This window comes from Hirundo rustica, chromosome 23 (genome assembly GCF_015227805.2).
Source record: "Hirundo rustica isolate bHirRus1 chromosome 23, bHirRus1.pri.v3, whole genome shotgun sequence".
Lineage (NCBI taxonomy): Eukaryota > Metazoa > Chordata > Aves > Passeriformes > Hirundinidae > Hirundo > Hirundo rustica.
The window spans coordinates 6161289-6179577 of NC_053472.1; the positions used below are offsets into that span (position 1 = coordinate 6161289).

Below are 18289 nucleotides of genomic sequence, written 5' to 3' on the forward strand. Positions count from 1 at the left end.
ATTCTCCCTCCATTCCCGCTCCATTTCCCCTCCATCCCGGCTCCATTCCCGCTCCATCCCGGCTCCATTCCTGCTCCATCCCCCTCCATTCTCCCTCCATTCCGGCTCCATCCCCTCCTCCATCCCCCCTCCATTCCGGCTTCATTCCCGCTCCATCCCCCCTCCATTCTCCCTCCATCCCGGCTCCATTCCCGCTCCATCCCCCTCCATCCCCGCTCCATCCCCGCTCCATCCCCCTCCATCCCCGCCCCATCCCCGCTCCATCCCGGTGCCGCTGCCGCCCCGCCGGGCCCCCCCTCACCTGCCGGGCGGCGCGGCGGGGCCGGGCTCGCAGAGGCGCGGCGGGTCGGGGCCATCGACCTGCGCCTGTTCCAGCGCCATGGGGGCGGCTGCGGGGCCGGGCCGGGCCGGCGGAGCGGCACCGGGGGGGGGCACCGGGGGGCACCGAGCGGCACCGGGCGGAGCGCACGACCCGCGCCCCCGCCGCGCCGCCCCTTCCGCCCCGCGCCCCGGCGGATGTGACGCCGCTGTCAGCGGCACCGGGGTTCCGGCGGCGGCGGCGGCTCACGCCCGGTGAGCGCTGCGGGGCGGCACCGGCGGGCGGCGGGATGCGCGGCGGGCCGGGGAGCACCCGCGGGGGCGGCGGAGGGGAGCCGCGGTGCTCTGCCCGCCCTGACCTCCGCGGCGTCCCCGGCGCGCCGCGCGGTGCCGCTCCCGGGGCGCGTCGAGGGGCGCTCAGAAGCCCGAGTTTTGGGGAGAGAAACCCGGAGCTGGGTGTCCGGCAGCGGCCGCGGCCGATGAGTTGTGTGAGAGGGGAACGGACCGGATCGAGGGAGGAAAAGGGCCGGGGCGGGTGTGGAGCTCCGGGCACGTCCGAGGGAGCGGCGTCTCGGGAGGTGTTTTCCCCGCTCCGCGCTGCCGTGGCTTACGGAACGCGGGTTGAGCCGGGGATCGGCGGTGATTTCCGCCCGTGCCAGGGAAAAGCGGGTTCCTCCGGCCGTGGGGCAGGTGAGGAACGAGTTCGGTGGGGCTCCTGCAGAAGAGGAACCGGCTCTCGGCTGCCCGCGGAGCGTGGCGCTGCCCGTGCTGGTTGTTCCGGGGAACAGCGCATCAGGAGTTTCTTATCGGTTCCTTATCAGAGGCGAGAGGGGGAAGTGGCTTCTCGTGCCAGCCCAGCGCGGTGTTTCCTGGCCCGGGGCTGCCACCCAGCAGGCAGGGCAGGGTTGGGATCGATCCTTGCCCAGCCTGGGTGTGCCTCCAGCTGGGAAGGAGCCGCCTCGGCTGGGCTTTCCCGGGACGGGCATCTGCCGTGCGGCGGCTTGGTGGCAAGCCCCGTGGGGCTCTGCGGGACCTTCAGATGGGCTCCTGGCCGTCGCGTCCCCGGTCGGGAGGAGTTCTCACCGGTTTCACGTGTGCCCTTGCAGCCCGCCTGTCTGATGCCGCACTGGAGGCGGGGAGCGCCGCTATGGAGCGCGGGGATGGAGGCCACGCTCTGCATCCACACGTGCCTTTGGCTCAGCGCTGCCTGGATCCCCCTGGCCTCGCCGGCCGGGCCGGCCTGCGGCGGGCAGCGCGCTCCGGACACTGAGAGCCGCCACGGGGAGCTGACGTGGGCGGTCAGCTTGGATGCGCCCGAGGAGGAGCTGGAGCAGCGGGCAGAGGAGCTGGCCCGGACTGCAGGGCTGGTGAACATGGGCCGTGTGGGCGAGCTCAAGGGCCATTACCTCTTCGCCTACCAGCCCGATGGGCGCGCGGCCGCCGAACACGAAGCAATAAGGAGGTCGGTGGACACTTTGTTTGCACAGCACGACAGCGTGCGGTGGCACTCGGAACAGAAGCTCCTGAAGCGCTCCAAGCGCAGCCTGCACTTTAACGATCCCAAATACCCCCAGCAGTGGCATCTGGTGAGTGCTTTTCCGGCTCCTGCTGTGCTCACGGGCTCAGGCTGGCTGTGTGGCCACGGGCGAGCTGTCCTGCGGGACAGCAGCCTCTTTCTGCTCTCCGGTGAGGAGGGAGCTCGCTGAGAGCTCGCCCTGCCTGCCACGTGCTCGCCGTGATAACGGGAGGAAGCAGCTCCTGCAGCTGGATGTGCACTGGTGGCACTGGGGTGGGCAGAGGGGTTTGGCTGGAGCACACCGTGCCCTCCACGTCGTGGCTCGAGCAGCTGCTGCTCGCTGTCAGCCTCAAACGATCCCCCCCGACTGTCCTGTGGCCCCTCAGCGCTCACCCTCTCCCCTCGCTGTCCTTTCTGGTGCTTAGAACAACCGCAAGAGCCCCGGGAAGGACATCAACGTCACGGGCGTGTGGGAGCGGAACGTGACGGGCCGCGGGGTGACGGTGGTGGTGGTGGACGACGGCGTGGAGCACACCATCAAGGACATCCAGCCCAACTACGTGAGTGCCTGCGCAGGCTGGAGGCCGGGCAGTGTGACAGGAGCGTGCGAGAGCTCAGAGTCCAACCTGCGCCATCACCTTGGGCTCAGCCAGGATGGAAAGTGCCGGCAGGAAACCTTTCCTGGGAGATTTTGCACCCGGGTTTCGGGGTTACCTGCCTTCGTGCAGCCCGTGGGAGGCAGCCGGCGTCCCTCTCGCCCGCAGCAGCGCCTGGAGGTGCCTTGGTTGGTCCCTTCCTCACAGCAGCAGATAGCAGTGTTGAGCTGCAGCCTGTGAGGAAGCAGCCTCCGAGTTCCCGTGACTTCCAGCCTGTGTTTCAGCCCGTGTTGCATTCTCTTAACTCCTGCTTTTCCCAAACTGAGGAGAGCAGAGCCCCAGCCCTGACTGCGGGTCTGTTCCCAGAGCCCAGAAGGCAGCTATGACTTGAACTCCAACGACCCTGACCCTATGCCCCACCCCGACGAGGAGAACGGGAACCACCACGGCACCCGCTGCGCCGGGGAGATCGCGGCCGTGCCGAACAACAGCTTCTGCACCGTGGGAGTCGCCTACGGGAGCCGCATCGCCGGTACGTGCGGGCAGTGCCAGCCTGGCCTCGGGATCCCCGGGGTGGGACACGGCTCCAGTGCCTGGCCTCGGGATCCCTGGGATGGGACACGGCTCCAGTGCCTGGCCTCGGGATCCCCAGGGTGGGACACAGCTCCAGATCCCCGGGGTGGGACACAGCTCCATGTCCTGGGGTGGCTCTGACTCAGCGCTGCCGTGCTCGGGCTGGTTGGGCTGTTGCAGGGAGGGCCTGGCTCCTGCCTGAGCTCCTCTCCAGAGGAGCTGGCTCCCGGCAGCTTTTCCAGAGTGTTCCCAGCCTCCCTGGCTGCCCAGCTTTTGGCGGAGCAGCTGTGCCGTGCTGGCTGAGCCAGGCAGTTGTGCCACGACGTGCCCAGGCTGCGTCTGGAAGCGCTGGGGCAGCAAATCTTGGCCATTTGCTCTCACTGCCCTGGCCCCTGGTCCCAGCTGTGCCTTGTGGGATGGACAGGGACGAAGGGTCGGTGCCCTGTCCCTCCCCTGCAAGGTCAGGGGTGTGTGCCATGCCTCAGCTGTCTCCAGAGCTCCGGAGCTGCTCCGCAGAGGGAGGCGAGGGCTCTGTGCCCTGCAGGATGTGTCCCTGGCAGGGCAGGGGACAGCACTGCTGGGACACGATTCTGCCCACACCTGGTCTCACCACGGTCCCCGGGCTGCCAGGGGCAGTCAGGGCTTGCCCAGGGCACAGCAGGCAGAGGCTCCTGGCTGGCAGGAGCAGGGATGAGCTCATGCTCAGGGAACAGGAGGGTTTGCCCCAGATCCAGGCGGGACCTGGCGCTGCCTCAGGTCTCAGGCCTCCAGAGCCGGGCAGGGCAGGGTGAGCACGGCAGGGCAGCAGCTTTGGGCCAGGAGTTTGTTTGCAGCTGACACAGTTCACGTGACCCACGTTAGCCACGTTCCCTGTCCTCTGTCCCGCAGGCATCCGAGTGCTGGACGGGCCCCTCACGGACAGCATGGAGGCCATCGCCTTCAACAAGCACTATCAGATCAATGACATCTACAGCTGCAGGTGAGCCCTCAGGGGACCCTGCTCTGCCTGGGGACGGGGTCAAGCTTGTGGCTGAGTGCTCACACCACACCCCATCCTCCTGTGGCAGCACTTAGCCCCGAGGCACCAAAATCCTGCTCCTGGAGACCTGTCCCAGGCTCTGCGCAGCACCTCCAGCTGTGGGATCCCCCTCTGTGTGCTGCTGCAGCACGTCCCCTGGGCTGGCTGTGCTGGAGGGGACACTGTGCTCCCCGCTGTGGTCAGGCAGCCCCGGCCGAGCCGTGTGACGGGCACTGGAATGCGTGAGAAGCCGCCTGTTAAATAAAAATCAAACGTTTTGTCCACTGGAATCTGACCCAGGGGCACAGTGCAAACACGACAGCGATGTCCCAGCAGCGAGGGGCCGTCCTGATGGGTGGGAAAGTGCAGCGCTCCGCAATCGCAGTCGTGGCGCTGGGAGCAGCTGGAGGCTGCTGGGAGCTGGCTGTGGTGGCAGGAAGAGGCGCCGGTGACTGCTGGGGCTGTCACCTCACGGTGTCTCTCTTCGCAGCTGGGGTCCCGATGACGATGGGAAGACTGTGGATGGCCCCCATCAACTGGGAAAGGTAAAACCCAGCCCCAGCAGCCCCGGGGGAGCCTCCGTGGCTCGTGGGGACGTCGCTGTGACGCCCTGCACGTCTGTTTGCGTCCCTGGGTGCCGGCGGAGGTTTCGCTGTCGCCGTGCGGTTGGGAGAGGCGGCGCTGCGGCGGGCGGGCAGCGTTGGGGCAGGGCAGGATGAGCTGTCCAAGGAGAGGCTGGTTCCAGCAGGGAGAGGCTCTTGCACAAGCTGTGGGGTTGCGCTGACAGCTCGTGCAGCCCGCAGGATGCTCTGCTCAGGAGGCCGAGCTTCCCCCTGTGCCCAGGGTGGTTCTCGAGGCAGGGATGGCGCCTTTGGATGCCGGGAGTAAATAAGGGGGGGTGGGATTGCAGTGGGAGGAAGAGTCGGAGCTGAGGCTGCTCCTTCCCAGGCCACTAAGGTTTTCTCGGAGCTCCTGTGCTGCAGAACTGCTGCAAAGCTCACCCAGCCTGCCTGTGCTGCAGCAGGGGGTCACCGAGGGGCCCCCGAACCAGCAGAGGGGTGTGGTTCTGCTCCAGCGCTCTTCTGCTGTGCTTTTCCAACCACAACTCAGCAGTTCCTGCGCTCCTCGGGGCAGCGCTGACAGCCGAGCTGCTCCTTCACCATAACAAATGGTTTCCAGTTCTGCAAGTTCATTTATTCCCTTCCTGCCTGCAGAGACAGCTGGAACAAGCTCTGGGACACAGAGCCCGGGCAGAGTCAGGAGGGCAGGATGTACCTTCATCTGCCAGGGGGAGGGAGAGCAGGGCAGTCACTTTCCAGCAGGGCTGTGTTCTCGCTCATCCCTCGTGTCATTTCCCTGGGTGGGAATGGCTCCTGGGCTGAAACGTGCTCCCGGCTGGGGCCCGTGGTGTGGCAAAGCCCCGTGTCTGTGGGGCCGGGCACTCACGGGGCGCTGGCGCGGGGTGGGCAGCCCTGGTCACAGGTGCTGGGCTGGCTGCTGGCAGGAGCCGCTGGGGCCAGAGCCCCCCTGCCCTGTGCCCCTCCGCAGGCTGCCCTGCAGCACGGGGTGATCGCGGGTCGCCGGGGCTTCGGGAGCATCTTCGTGGTGGCCAGCGGCAACGGGGGCCAGCACAGTGACAACTGCAACTACGATGGATACGCCAACTCCATCTACACTGTCACGATAGGTGAGCCTGGCTCTTCTGTCTCCTCCCTTCCCAGCCTGGAGCAGTGAGCTCATCCCAAAAGCACAGATCCTGCCCGGCTGGGAGCTGGCTGGCTGGTGGGAATGCGTGGGAAAGTGTCTGGGGTGTGCTGGGCTTCAGCCCCCAAGCCTGCAGTTTGCTTCTGACCTACAGAGCAAGAGGAGGCCAGAGAAATTCCTGCCCAGAGAAATTCCAGGCCTCCCTAGGAGCTGTGACAGACACTGCCGTGTTCAGGGAATGACCTGCAATGCAGCATTCCCATCACTTGTGTTGGAGGAGAAATGTGTAATCCACGTTCTCCAGAGGCTGCGTGAAGGGCAGAAGATCTGTGTGATACTGAGCACAGTGAGGGATTATTTACTGTAATCTTCCAGCTGGGGAAAATCCAGGCTTGGTTCTGATTTCCCAGGCCCTGGAAGAGCACATCTGGCAGGAGAGGCTCTTAGGGGATCAGCACCTTGTCCAGCAGTTGAGGTTTCACGCAGTCGCTGCCTTTCCCGTTTCCCAGGAGCTGTGGATGAGACGGGCTCCATGCCCTTCTACGCCGAGGAATGTGCCTCCATGCTGGCCGTGACCTTCAGCGGCGGGGACAAGATGATGAGGAGCATCGTGAGTACCTGTGTGTGCCCTGTCCCCTCCTGGCCACCCCGGGGACAGCCAGGACATCGCTCTGTCCCCTCCCATTGCCCCGCAGCTCCTCTGCGAGCCGGGGCACGGATGTGCCTTTATCCAGGCCCTGCACAAGCAGAGGGAGGATCCTGTTTGTCAGCGCTGTGGGGCCTGCCACAGCCAGCTCCCCTCGCTCCTGCCCAGCTCCCCTCACTCCTGCCAGCTCCCCTCACTCCTGCCAGCTCCCCTCACTCCTGCCAGCTCCCCTTGCTCCTGCCCAGGTCCCCTCACTCCTGCCCAGCTCCCCTCACTCCTGCCCAGCTCCCCTCGCTCCTGCCCAGCTCCCCTCGCTCCTGCCCAGCTCCCCTCACTCCTGCCCAGCTCCCCTCATTCCTGCCCAGCTCCCCTCGCTCCTGCCCAGCTCCCCTCGCTCCTGCCCAGCTCCCCTCGTTCCTGCCCAGCTCCCCTCACTCCTGCCCAGCTCCCCTCATTCCTGCCCAGCTCCCCTCACTCCTGCCCAGCTCCCCTCATTCCTGCCCAGCTCCCCTCACTCCTGCCCAGCTCCCCTCGCTCCTGCCCAGCTCCCCTCACTCCTGCCCAGCTCCCCTCACTCCTGCCCAGCTCCCCTCGCTCCTGCCCAGCTCCCCTCATTCCTGCCCAGCTCCCCTCATTCCTGCCCAGCTCCCCTCACTCCTGCCCAGCTCCCCTCGCTCCTGCCAGCTCCCCTCGCTCCTGCCAGCTCCCCTCGCTCCTGCCCAGCTCCCCTCACTCCTGCCCAGCTCCCCTCACTCCTGCCAGCTCCCCTCACTCCTGCCAGCTCCCCTTGCTCCTGCCCAGCTCCCCTCATTCCTGCCCAGCTCCCCTCGCTCCTGCCCAGCTCCCCTCACTCCTGCCCAGCTCCCCTCACTCCTGCCAGCTCCCCTCACTCCTGCCAGCTCCCCTTGCTCCTGCCCAGCTCCCCTCATTCCTGCCCAGCTCCCCTCACTCCTGCCCAGCTCCCCTCGCTCCTGCCCAGCTCCCCTCGCTCCTGCCCATCCACCCCGCCTCGCTCTGCCCCCAAGGGATGCTGGAGCACAGAGGGCAGGGAGAGCATCGGGCTTTTTAAACCACTTGGCCCCAGCTCCTCCTCTGTTCTGGCCTCTCCCAGCCGGATTTTTAAGAATATTTTTATCAGCTTTTCCCTTCTTTTGCCAAAAAACGACTTCTTGTCAACAACGCGTCCTTTCTGCCCCAGCCAAGCGGCCTGGGCTGTTTTCCCCACGCAGGCCCGGCCCAGCCTGTCCCTCCCGTGGTGCCAGGCTGCCCCCACCCCAGTGTTGTGACCCCTTCTTGTCCTGTGGGGCCAGCAGGGACTGCAGAGCCCACCCACCCCAGGGCAGCCTGGGGGAAACATCACCGGCTCCTGATTTTTGGCGTGGGGCTGTCCGTGTTTGGAGGATCTCCCAGCAGCACAGGCACTTCCCAGAAGCGCTCTCCTGCCACGGGGCAGCTGAATGCAGGCTTGTCAAACAGGCTTCCCCAGGAGCTGGGTGAACCGGGGGAGCAGGGCGAGCCCGGGATCCGCAGGCACCGCCTGGCTGGGCCTCAGCGAGCTCCTCCTGCAGCCCAGAGCCAGGCAGGGATCTGTGCACAATCTGCCACAGGGAGAGTAAAACCCAGAGCGGGGCTGATCTTTGCTTTCAGAAATGCCTGCACTTGTCCCAGGCTGGTTTGGAAAGACTGACACTGGGAAAAAAGGGAGCCAGCCAGGGCTGTGCTGCGCTCCATCAGGAGCTACAGGCTCCTGGGTTGGTCTGGCTTCCCCAGCGCGGTGTGAAGGTCACAGCTGGGTGTTGACTTTAAGCACTGGCTGTGTGGGGCACTAATGGGAGCTGGCACTCCATGGGGCAGCCAGGGCGAGATGCACACCTAGCCTGGGAACAGCCTGTACCACAGCGGCTCCCTCAGCCTTGCTAAACCCCACACAGCCTTTTCCAGGAGCACAGTCTGCTCCTGGACACCCTGGAGCTCCCTGCAGTGGTGCCAGAGTTAACTTCCCTGCAGCCATCTGCTCCAGCTATTTTATTTTTTTTTTTTTTTTAATTTTACCAGACCATAAACTTCGTGTGGTTTCCTTAATGGGAAGAATTTAATATGGCTTCTGGCACTGGCTGTGCTTCCTACTGAAAGTTTGTGCTCTCGGGTTGCTCTGTGTGGGACACTCAGTGTCCCAGCGTGAGCTGGAGCCACTCTCAGCTGGAAAAATGGGATGGAGTCAAGCAAAAACAGGAGAAACCCTTCAGATTTTGGGCTTCCTCCCCATGGGGAGCAGAAGCAGATGGATGCACTTGCTTTGCAGTGAGGTGGCATCATTTGGGAGCCTCCTGATGCCTCTTCAGAGGCTCTGTGTGCTCTGCACAGTCCCTGCACTCTGGTTGTGACACTGAGGTCGGCAGCGAAGGTGAGGAAGAGCCCAGAGTGTATCTGCCAGGAGTTTCCCACAAAGTTCCTTGGTCAGGGCTAGTTTCTCTCTCGCTCTCCCAAGGGAACTGTCTCCATGGATCGTTTCCCAGCTGGAATCACTGTCCCTGCAGTGAGGCTGTTCCCAGGGACCCTTCTGTGAGCAGGGACAGTTGTGTCACAGGCTGGGGCACAGCTCGGGGCCAGGACCTGTCCGGCCACCCCACCCCACCCCAGCACAGCACAGCGGCCTGACAGAGGCCTGTCCCCGTTCCTCGGCAGGTGACAACAGACTGGGACTTGCAGAGGGGCACGGGCTGCACGGAGGGTCACACGGGGACGTCGGCCGCCGCCCCGCTGGCCGCGGGGATGATCGCGCTGATGCTGCAGGTGCGGCCGTGCCTCACCTGGCGGGACGTGCAGCACGTCATCGTCTTCACTGCCACCAAGGTGAGGGGCTGGCCCCCCTGCTCCCTCCCTCCCTGCCGTGCACGTCCTCGTTTGTGTCTGCTGCCCCCCCCCGTAAATCTCTCCCTCCTCTGGCTCCCAGCACGGGGATTGCGTTTTCCCCTCGCCCCGTGTTCCCTCCAGGAATGTGGCTGAGGCATCTTCCCCTGTCATCGTAATAAATGGGTTATTTGCCTCAGGAATTGCCTCCATCTGCCAATGCAGGGTTCTTCCAGGGGCTCAGTGGGTTCCAGGGGCCCAGCAGGTTCCAGGGCTCAGCGGGTTCCAGGGGCTCAGTGGGTTCCAGGGCCCAGCAGGTTCCAGGGCTCAGCGGGTTCCAGGGGCTCAGTGGGTTCCAGGGCCCAGCAGGTTCCAGGGCTCAGCGGGTTCCAGGGGCTCAGTGGGTTCCAGGGCCCAGCAGGTTCCAGGGCTCAGCAGGTTCCAGCTCTGCCCTGGCCTTTCCTGGGCTCTCCAGAGAGCTGGGCTCCTGGAAACAGGCACGACAGAGAGCTGGGCAGCAAACACAGCCCTTCCCTTCACCCAGAGCAGGAGTGGGAACTGACTGGAGGCATGGGGCTCCTTCCACACCCCTCTGGGGAGCGGGAGGCTGTGTCCAGCTGATGCTGTGCTCTCTTTGGCATGGGACAGTGTTTTCCATAACTTCCAAGCCAGCGTTGCCAGAGCAGTACAGCCCACAAAGTGATGGGACCCAGATCCGTCCTGCCCCAGCTTCTCTCCAAGGCTCCTGCCATGCCACAGGCAGTGGTTTGGGCAGCAGGGAGCAGCTGGGATGTTTCAGAGCACAGGCATTTGTGCCCTTTCGTGCTGCTCCATTTCCTTTCTGAGGAGCTGGGAGGCCACTTGGTCCTGGGATTTGTTTCGAACAAAGGTCAACCTGTCCCTTTCTAATAAGGCCACGTGGGTTTGGTTCCCCAGCACCGTGGGATGTGTCTCCCTTCAGGCCTGGGGGTTTCAGGCTGCTGGTGTCCCCCAGGTCAGCAGGGCGCCCTGTGTGTCTTTGCAGTACGAGGACCGTCACGCCAAGTGGGACACGAACCAGGCGGGCTTCAGCCACAGCCACCAGCATGGCTTCGGCCTGCTCAACGCCTGGAGGCTGGTGAACGCTGCCAAGGTAATTCCTGCCCTCCCACACCTGCCCTGTGGGCAGGCAGAGCCGCCCAGCCCTGTGCCAGGGACAGCTCCTGTCCCGGTGCGGGGACACCGCTGCCGTTCCGGGCCGGCACTTTGGCCACCATCCTGCTGGCCCTGGCTCTCAGGCTGCTTTTGGTATGAGGTCATGAGGCTCCCAGCAGTGCCTGGAAGCTGCCCCGAGCTGCTGCTCTCCAGCACTATATATAGCCATGGCGAGGGCCCTGACTCAGGGCGACGGGGGCTTCGCCAGCAGCCCCGGCACCTTCCTCCCTCCGCAGTGGCTGCAGGGAGGGCGTCCTGCCCCGAGGAGCGGGCTGCTCTCAGCTGGCAGCTCCGGGGAAGCGCTGTGGTCACGGCAGGAGGCAGTGTCCCCATCTCTTCCTCCTCTGGTCACACGGAGCCCAGGGCCCGTCCCTTTGGCACTTGGTCCCAGCCCGTGTGCAGAGCTCAGAGCAGCTGTGCCGGGTCACTGCCGCTGCCAGCCGTGCCCCCGGGGGCACAGGGGCTTCCGGGCTTCTCCCTCCTCCTGCAGGCACTGGGGTTCTGCTGTTCCCTGTCCCACGGTACCAGGGGTTGGAGTGGAACAGCCTCAAGGCACCACTCAAAGCCACCGTGACAAACCCAGAGCTGGGGACTCCCAAACCTTGATCAGCCCTCCCGGCTCCCAGGCAGTGACTTTCCCTCCTTTGCTGGGCATGTGTGCCCTGCTCCCATCCTCGGGGTGTCGCAGCAGCCTGTGTGTGTGTCCCAGAGCATCACCGGGAGAGGCCCCTTGTGCTGAGCGCACCTCCAGCACAGGAGCAGCTTGTGAGAGCTGTGGGAGACGGAGGGACGGATGTGCAGGGAGGGTGTGATCCGTGCTGGACCCTCTGTCCTTCCCCTGGCAGATCTGGGAGTCCGTGCCGTACCTGGCCTCCTACGTGAGCCCCGTGCTGAAGGAGGGCAGGAGCATCCCGTGTCTCCCGCGGGAGCTGCAGGTGGCCTGGAATGGTAAGAGCAGCTGTGGCACGGAGAGCAGAGCCACGGAGAGCAGAGCCAGCCCTGCCCGGCGTGCGGCACGGCAGGGCAGGGGCAGCCCTGGGCTGCAGGGGGCCAGCAAGGGGTTAAGTGCTGGGCTGCCCGGGCTCTTTCCGCTGCCCATCCCCTCCCCACAATCCCATCCCGATGTGTTTGGGGAGCCAGAGCGGGCTCAGGAGCAGGGCTGGGCTGGGCCGCGGCCAGAGGAGCTCCGCTGGCTTTGACCATTTTAGGTAAAGCTGCAGCTCCCGACTTGGCCGGGCCTGTCCGGAACAGCAGCGCTGCTACCAGCGGGGAGGAGAGCCCGGCCCTGGCAGGGGACACTGCTGGCTCTGTGCCCTGCGTGTCCTGCATGTGCCCCCCTTGGCGGGGCTGGGAGCGCCCACCCACCCAGGCTGCAGAGGGGCTGTGCTGGGCAGCTCCGGGGCTGGGAGCAGCTGGAGATGGGACGGGCCAGCCTGGACACCTGGCTCGTGCTCCCAGTCCCACCCGGGGTGGTTGGGAAGAGGCAGAGACAGCGTGTGCATCCTGTTAAGTGGCACCACAGCCCCGCGTGGGGCTGGCTGGGAGCGGGGACTCCATCCCAAAACTTTCACCAACCAGCCTCGAGCAACCCCCCTTTCCCTTTCCCAGTCACCCCTGCCGACCTGGAGCTGTCTGGCATGAGGACCCTGGAGCACGTGGCAGTCACCGTCACCATAACCCACCCTCGCCGCGGCAACCTGGAGATCCGGCTCTTCTGCCCCAGCGGGATGATGTCCCTGATCGGGACCACCCGCAGCATGGACTCGTGAGCGCCCGGGGGACAGCGTGGAGGGCAGGACGCTGGGGCCACGTCCGGCCCGGTGCCTCAGGCCCTGTGACCTCTCATGGGTCGTTTCCCCTCTCCCCCTGGCAGGGACCCCAACGGTTTCTCCGACTGGACCTTCTCCACGGTGCGCTGCTGGGGCGAGGAGGCGCAGGGCACGTACAGGCTGCTCGTCAGGGACATCGGTGAGTCCCGCCTTGCAGGGGCCCTCAGCAGTGGCAGCCGTGCCCCGGGGAGCTGCCAGCTCCTCACCCGGTCGCTCAGAGGGTTCCCTGCTGGACCAACCTGCTTCCTCCCCAGGAGACGAGAGCCTGAGGCCTGGCACCTTGAAGCAGTGGCAGCTGACCCTGTACGGCTCCTCCTGGTCCCCAGCGGAGATGAAGGAACGGCAGAGGTAGGACAGCGCGTCCCCAGCTTGGTGGGAGCCACGAGAGGGAGGCTGAGGGGTTTGTCCCTGCCTGAGCAGTGGGTTGGGGCCCTGCTGCTGCCAGGTGGGGCCGGGGCTGCCCTCACACCTCACAGGGCAGCCATGGGCTGCAGGACAGCTCCGTGTGCTGAAGGAGACACTCCAGACCCTCTGTGGGCATTTTGGAGCCTCCCTCACGGGGTGTGTCTGTCCCCAGGCTGCTGGAGGAGGCCATGAGCGGGCAGTACCTGAGCGGTGACTTCTCCCTGCCCTGTCCCCCAGGGCTGGACATCCCCGAGGAGCAGCGTTACACCATCACAGCCAACACCCTCAAGGTGAGCTTGGCTGCAGGCTGGGGACCCTGCGTGCCCCAGCATGAGCTGGAAGGGCAGGACCCTGCTCAGTTCTCTGTGCCCTCTCTGCTGGGCAGTGGGCAGGGCCCCTGGGGGGGTTGAGAGCTGTGCTTTTCAAGGGGTTTCCCTCTGCAGACCCTCCTGCTCTTGGGATGCTTCGCCGTGTTCTGGACTTTCTACTACATGCTGGAGGTTTGCCTGACGAGGAACGAGGCGGGGCTGGACCTGGCCTGCTCCAGCTCCCCCAGCTGCAGGTGGTACCGGCAGGCCGGGAAGCACCGGGCCCTGGAGAGCGGCCTGGAGATGGAATCGGTGCCGCTGTACCAGGAGAAGGACGTGGAGGAGGCCGAGATGGAGTGTGAGCACCTGGAGTCTGCCCGGGATGGGGACGGGGGGTCCTGGACCTCCACCCACCCCAAACTTTCCAGCAACGGCAGAGCCGTGAGCTTCCAGGAGGCAGCCCCCACTGGAACGGGGTTCCTGGGCCGGGAGGCATCGGCTGAACTCCTCGGGGAGCACAGGGAGCACCAGCCCTGCTGACTGGGGCTGGGGCCCTCCCTTGGTACGACCTTCCTGGCCTGGGGCAGCGCAGACTCATTGCCGAGCCTCTACGGACCATTGCCACTGTGTCCTGTGGGAGGAAGGGGCTCGCAGACGAGGAGAGAGTGCTGGTACTGGAAAGGGAGCTCCCCTTCCCTTCCCTTCCCTCCTCCTGGAAAACAAAGCAAGCCTTAAACCCTTTCCTGACGGAGCCCGCCCCGCCGGACGCTCAGGGCTCCCCGTTGTGCGTGGAGCGCCGTTCCCACGGAGCCGGGCAGCTCCGCACCGAGCCCCCCCTGCCCCTGCAGCAGGGCCGAGACGTGTTCATCCCTGATCTCTGCAGAGCGAGCCTGGGAAACCAGGCAAGGCCCAGGCAGCCGCCTGTGCAGGCAGGGACCCCGCAGCACCGGCATTTTCCCGGCCCCTACCCGCCAGTTCTCCCGGTTTAGAGGCAGGGAGTTATTTCACTCATCTCCAACCAGCGCCCCATCCTGCTGATTCCTCCTCTGCTGTGGGCACAGAGCGGCTGTGGGGTGGGGGAGGCAGGAACCAGCCAGTTTGGGGCAGGATGGGGCTGTCGCTGTGTCACTCTGGTAGCAGGCAGGCCTGGTTTGGGCTGGGGAGGGGAGGTTGAGTTGCTCTGGCAGTGGCTCCTCTGAGCAGGGTTGGCTTGTTCACATGTCTTTGGGTTCGGTGGTTTATTTTTTTAAAGCTGGGGTTTGTTTTTTAATCAGCAAAGCCCTTTTGTGTAGCTTTCCAAATAAAGCCTGAAAAACCCTCCTCTTCCCCCATCCATCGCCCTTCTGCCCTCCCAAAGCTTCCTCAGCGTGGAAGAAATGTGTCACACAGCACCTGCCAGCCCCGGGGCCGGGGGGGACCAGTGCTGGGGCGCTGCATCTGTGGGGCTGTGCCCTGGGATAAAAGGGGGGAGGCAAGGGCTGGGCCAGAGCAAGGACAAAAGTGGGTGTCACGGTTTGGGGGTGAGGGAGAGGGCAGAGTTTTCCAAACTGAGCACGGAAAATCCAAGCTCCAGCTTTGCTTTTCCCAGGTCTGGAGGTGGCAGAAGGAGCAGCTTTAGCCTTTTAGGGGGAAGGACTTTGGCTCTCCAGGCGCCATCGGCTGCAACAGGGCAGGCGGGAGGAAACCTCGTCAGGCCACGCCGGATGAATATAACCTTTTAATTTTGAGAAAAACGTACAAAACCGAGGCCAATTCTCTCTTCTCCCCGTTGGCAGGGATCTCTGCGGCGGTGGCGCGGGGCTGGTGCGGGCGGCGGGCGGGGCGGCGGCCCCGGGGGCCGGGGCGCGTCCCACCCGAGGGTGCCGGCGAGGGGCGAGGGCAGGGCCGGCTGGCGGCGGGGGTGCGAGGCCGGGGGCAGGGGCTGCCCGGGGCACGGCGCTGGGGGGCTGCGGCCGCTGGCGGGGCGATGGGGCTGGCGGGCGGATGCTCCTCAATAAATACCAATGGACTGGCGGCGGCGCTGGGCCGGGGGGAGCGGGCACGGAGGTCCCGGCTGGGGAGGGCTGGGGGCGGCGGGGACGTGCCTAGCTGATGATCTGCCGGGGCCGGCCGTAGCTCATCCCAGCCTGTGACGCTCCCTTGTTGGTGCCCATCTGTAGCCCGATGATGTTCTTGCCCTCCTTCAGCTGGCTCTCGGTGAACTCCCGCTTGTGCTCCTGCGCTTTCCTGCGGGGCACGGGGAGAGGCCGTGGGGCACCAGCGCCCGCGGCTGCCCAGGAGCGCTCCCCGATCGCCAGGAACGGCCCAGCCACCCTCCCTCCCCGGCTGAAAGCTTGGCATCCCGGCTCCGTGCGCTCCGGGGCGCTTCCAGGCAGAGGGAAGAGCCGGCTCTGAGCAGCCGCGGAACAAAAGGAGCCCCCGTGCCCAGCTCTGCGCTGCCCCACTTACTTCATGAACCAGTTGGGGTCCCCGTGGTAGTTCCCGTCGTTCTTGGTGACTGCCAGGCTCCCCAGGGCCATCAGCGTCCTCTGCACCGCTGCCATGTCCTTGGCTGCCCAGGGAGAGAGGGGCGTGAGGACGGGCACAGCGCAGCCACCCTGGCACCCCAACCCCGGCCGCCCCCTCCCGCACCTTCAAACAGGTCCACGGTCTGGAATATGTCTGTCTTGACCACACCGTAGTCCTCGGCCGCCTTCAGGAACTGGGCAATCTGTTCCATCTGCTTGAACACCATGGTGGGCGGCGCGTCGGGGATCTTGACGGGCTTGGAGCCGTCGGGGTAGAGGCTGTTCACCAGCCTGCTGAGCACCTGCCACAGAGGGGAGCCTGGCTTTGCGGGGCTGCCCTCGGAGCTCCCCGTGCTGCACCCAGAGCTCCCCGTGCTGCCCTCGGAGCTCCCCGTGCTGCCCTCGGAGCTCCCTGTGCTGCCCTCGGAGCTCCCCGTGCTGCACCCAGAGCTCCCCGTGCTGCCCTCGGAGCTCCCCGTGCTGCCCTCGGAGCTCCCCGTGCTGCCCTCGGAGCTCCCCGTGCTGCCCTCGGAGCTCCCTGTGATGCACTCAGAGCTCCCCGTGCTGCCCTCGGAGCTCCCCACCGCCTGCCCACCCCCAGGGCCCCACTTACGATGCCGTTCTTCAGCCAGACCTGGAAGCCCAGGCGGCCTCGCTCGGGGCGCCCCACGGCAGCCCCGCACTGCGCCACGATCCACTCCACCAGCCGGTCCTCCAGCTCGTCATCGTACTTCTTCTCGATCTTGGACTGCACATCCCTGCTCATGCCATAGGCTGGCCCTTTGTTTGCCATGGCGGCGGTGCTGGGAGACCTGGAGGCACGACAGGGACAGTCAGGCCGTGGAGATGCCGTGTCCTGGCCCCGCAGACACCCTTGTGTCGTTTGCCTGCCGCCCTGCTGCAGCGTGGATGAGCCCTTCCGACTCCTCCCTGGCCAGGTGACAACCCTTCAGCTCCATCCAGATGTGTTTGGAGGAAAATTCACCACCACGACCTCCAAAATCTGCCCAGACAGACGGTTCATGCCCTGGCAGAGATGCCTCATCCCCAGCTCAGACCGTGCACGGGAGCAGCCTCATCCCTGTCCCTCGCCAGCTCTTGGCTGGCATGGATGTCCCGGGGTGAGCCGTGCCGGGATGCAGGCGGCGGGGTGCCCATGTCAGGGCTGGCTGTGGCACGGTGCAGTGGCCTTGGCACGGCAGGTCCGGGAGCCGGGGAGGAGCCGGGGCGAGGCGGGAGCCGTGCCCGTGCCCTTGTAAGGACATGCCGCGGGCAGCGATGGCAGGTAGGCGGCTGCAGGCAGGGCCCGAGGGTGCCAGCGGGGATGCCAGGGAAGGTGCCAGCAGGGAGAGGCTCTGGGAGCGGCAGCCAAGCCTCTGGCGGAGCTGGCATCGCTCCTGCCTGCCCGCCCGGCTCCTTGCTTGGCATGAACGCCGCCGGGTGGCTCCAGGAGCCGTGTGGATGTCCCGCAGCCACGCCTGCCTCCAGCGGGCTCCTCCTGACCGCTGGGCACCCTGGCTCCCGCGGGGCGGGCTGAGACCTGGCACAGCTCAGTGCGGGAGAGGGCACCGGGCCCTGCCAGCAACGCAGGGGTGCCCCAGGAGCCCCACGATTTATGCGGGGATACCACACGAGCCCCAGGGCAGCCCGTGCCCAGACCCCGAGCGCTGCTGGGCACATCCAGTGATGCCGCAGATGCCACAGCCAATCCCGCTCCGTTGCCCCGGCCCGACCTGGCACACGGGGGTCACACACGGCCCCCCCGGCCACGGGGCACTGCCCACCAGCCGCTCCCGGCCCGCCAGCCCCGTGCCCGTCCCCCGTCCCGCCCAGCACAGGGCAGAAACGGCGCCGGGAGCTGCGGCTGCCCCTCCATCGCTGCCCTGAGCCCCGCACGGCCCCTCCGGCTACCGCGGGGACCCGCAGCCGCGCAGCCCCGCCGGGAACGCGGTCCTGAGGGGCAGGAGCGGGACACAACCCCGGCGGCGACCGCAGCCCGAGCAGCGGAGCCTGAGCCTCCTCCGGGGAGCAGCATCCCCATCCCGGGGAGCCGCGTTCCACCCGGAGGAGAGGAATCCGCGCCACGCAGGGAGCAGCAGATGGCAGTCCCGGCAGCGGCTCCGCCATCCCCGGTACAGGGTCGCCATCCCGGGGAGCAGCACGCCGGTGCCGGGGGCTGGACCCTCCCCGCCGCCCCCCCTCCCGCGGCAGGACTCACAAGCGGCTGCGGACGGAGCGAGGGCGATGCTCGGAGAGGGACCAGCGCACTGCCCCGCGGGGACCCCGACCTTGTGCTAAAAGGAGGGCGGCGGGACGGTGATGTCAGCGGGGCGCGGAGCCCGGCCCCCCCCAAACCCTCCCTCCCGGGGCGTCCGGCCCCGCAGCGCTCTGTGACTCCATCCCAGGCACCATATTTGGGGAAAGACTCCGAAAACCAGCGACGAAAGCCCGTGCTCGAGCATTCCCCGCGTGCCTCCGCCCCAGCGGGGCCGGGGCCAGGGCGGAACCGGGCCGGGGGCTGATGGAGTAAATCCTTTTATAGCCAGGCGGCAGCGCCGAGGGCTCCTGCCCTGACTTCATGGCTGGTTTTCCCGTGCGCTCACCGCCGGGAGCCGGGCCGGGAGCAGGGTCCCCCCGCGGGGACACGGGTGACACCCACGCTGCCCGCCCGGGGCTGCCGGGGCCGGCGGCGAAGCTGCGGCATCCCGCGGGCACCGCGCCTGGGCATCCCGCAGATGCCGGGATTCCCTCCGCCCCGCGGGCACCAGCGGGAGCAGCGGGTCAGGGCACAGCGGAGCCCTGAAGCGGGACCGCCATGGGCATCC

The 18289-nt window shown here is 66.4% G+C and overlaps 2 protein-coding genes across 3 annotated transcripts; one reads left to right on the plus strand and one right to left on the minus strand.

The window, feature by feature from the left end:
- The first annotated feature begins 556 nt into the window (after positions 1-556).
- PCSK7 (proprotein convertase subtilisin/kexin type 7) lies at positions 557-14274 on the plus strand. 2 transcript variants are annotated; one of them, XM_040084980.2, is made up of 16 exons: positions 557-573; positions 1425-1904; positions 2260-2394; positions 2797-2962; positions 3892-3982; positions 4512-4566; positions 5570-5708; positions 6235-6335; positions 9057-9224; positions 10246-10353; positions 11261-11363; positions 12024-12180; positions 12289-12383; positions 12499-12592; positions 12822-12939; positions 13093-14274. In XM_040084980.2, the coding sequence occupies exons 2-16, from the start codon at positions 1437-1439 to the stop codon at positions 13495-13497; spliced, it is 2403 nt and encodes an 800-aa protein (XP_039940914.1). In that variant the 5' UTR covers positions 557-573; positions 1425-1436; the 3' UTR covers positions 13498-14274. The 2 variants fall into 2 exon arrangements, with proteins under 2 accessions (XP_039940914.1, XP_058279385.1); XM_058423402.1 differs by lacking the exons at positions 557-573; positions 12822-12939; positions 13093-14274 and having other exon boundaries at positions 778-1904; positions 12499-12596.
- A 385-nt stretch (positions 14275-14659) lies between these two features.
- On the minus strand, positions 14660-17807 carry TAGLN (transgelin). The gene is made up of 5 exons (XM_040084981.1): positions 17683-17807; positions 16078-16276; positions 15589-15766; positions 15406-15508; positions 14660-15183 (listed from the first exon to the last, which is right to left on the minus strand). Exons 2-5 carry the CDS (start codon positions 16255-16257, stop codon positions 15042-15044), a joined length of 603 nt encoding a protein of 200 aa, XP_039940915.1. The 5' UTR covers positions 16258-16276; positions 17683-17807; the 3' UTR covers positions 14660-15041.
- Positions 17808-18289: the final 482 nt, after the last annotated feature.

Bases quoted from the DNA above. Each gene is read 5' to 3' on its own strand.
- PCSK7 (XM_058423402.1), top strand. From the start codon at position 798: ATGAGTTGTGTGAGAGGGGAACGGACCGGATCGAGGGAGGAAAAGGGC. The intron at 5,709-6,234 runs GTGAGCCTGGCT...CCCGTTTCCCAG, and splicing joins CATCTACACTGTCACGATAG to GAGCTGTGGATGAGACGGGC. The intron at 10,354-11,260 runs GTAATTCCTGCC...TTCCCCTGGCAG, and splicing joins GGCTGGTGAACGCTGCCAAG to ATCTGGGAGTCCGTGCCGTA.
- TAGLN (XM_040084981.1), bottom strand. From the start codon at position 16,257: ATGGCAAACAAAGGGCCAGCCTATGGCATGAGCAGGGATGTGCAGTCC. The intron at 15,509-15,588 runs GTGCGGGAGGGG...CTCCCTGGGCAG, and splicing joins GACCGTGGACCTGTTTGAAG to CCAAGGACATGGCAGCGGTG. The intron at 15,184-15,405 runs GTAAGTGGGGCA...CGTGCCCCGCAG, and splicing joins GACCCCAACTGGTTCATGAA to GAAAGCGCAGGAGCACAAGC.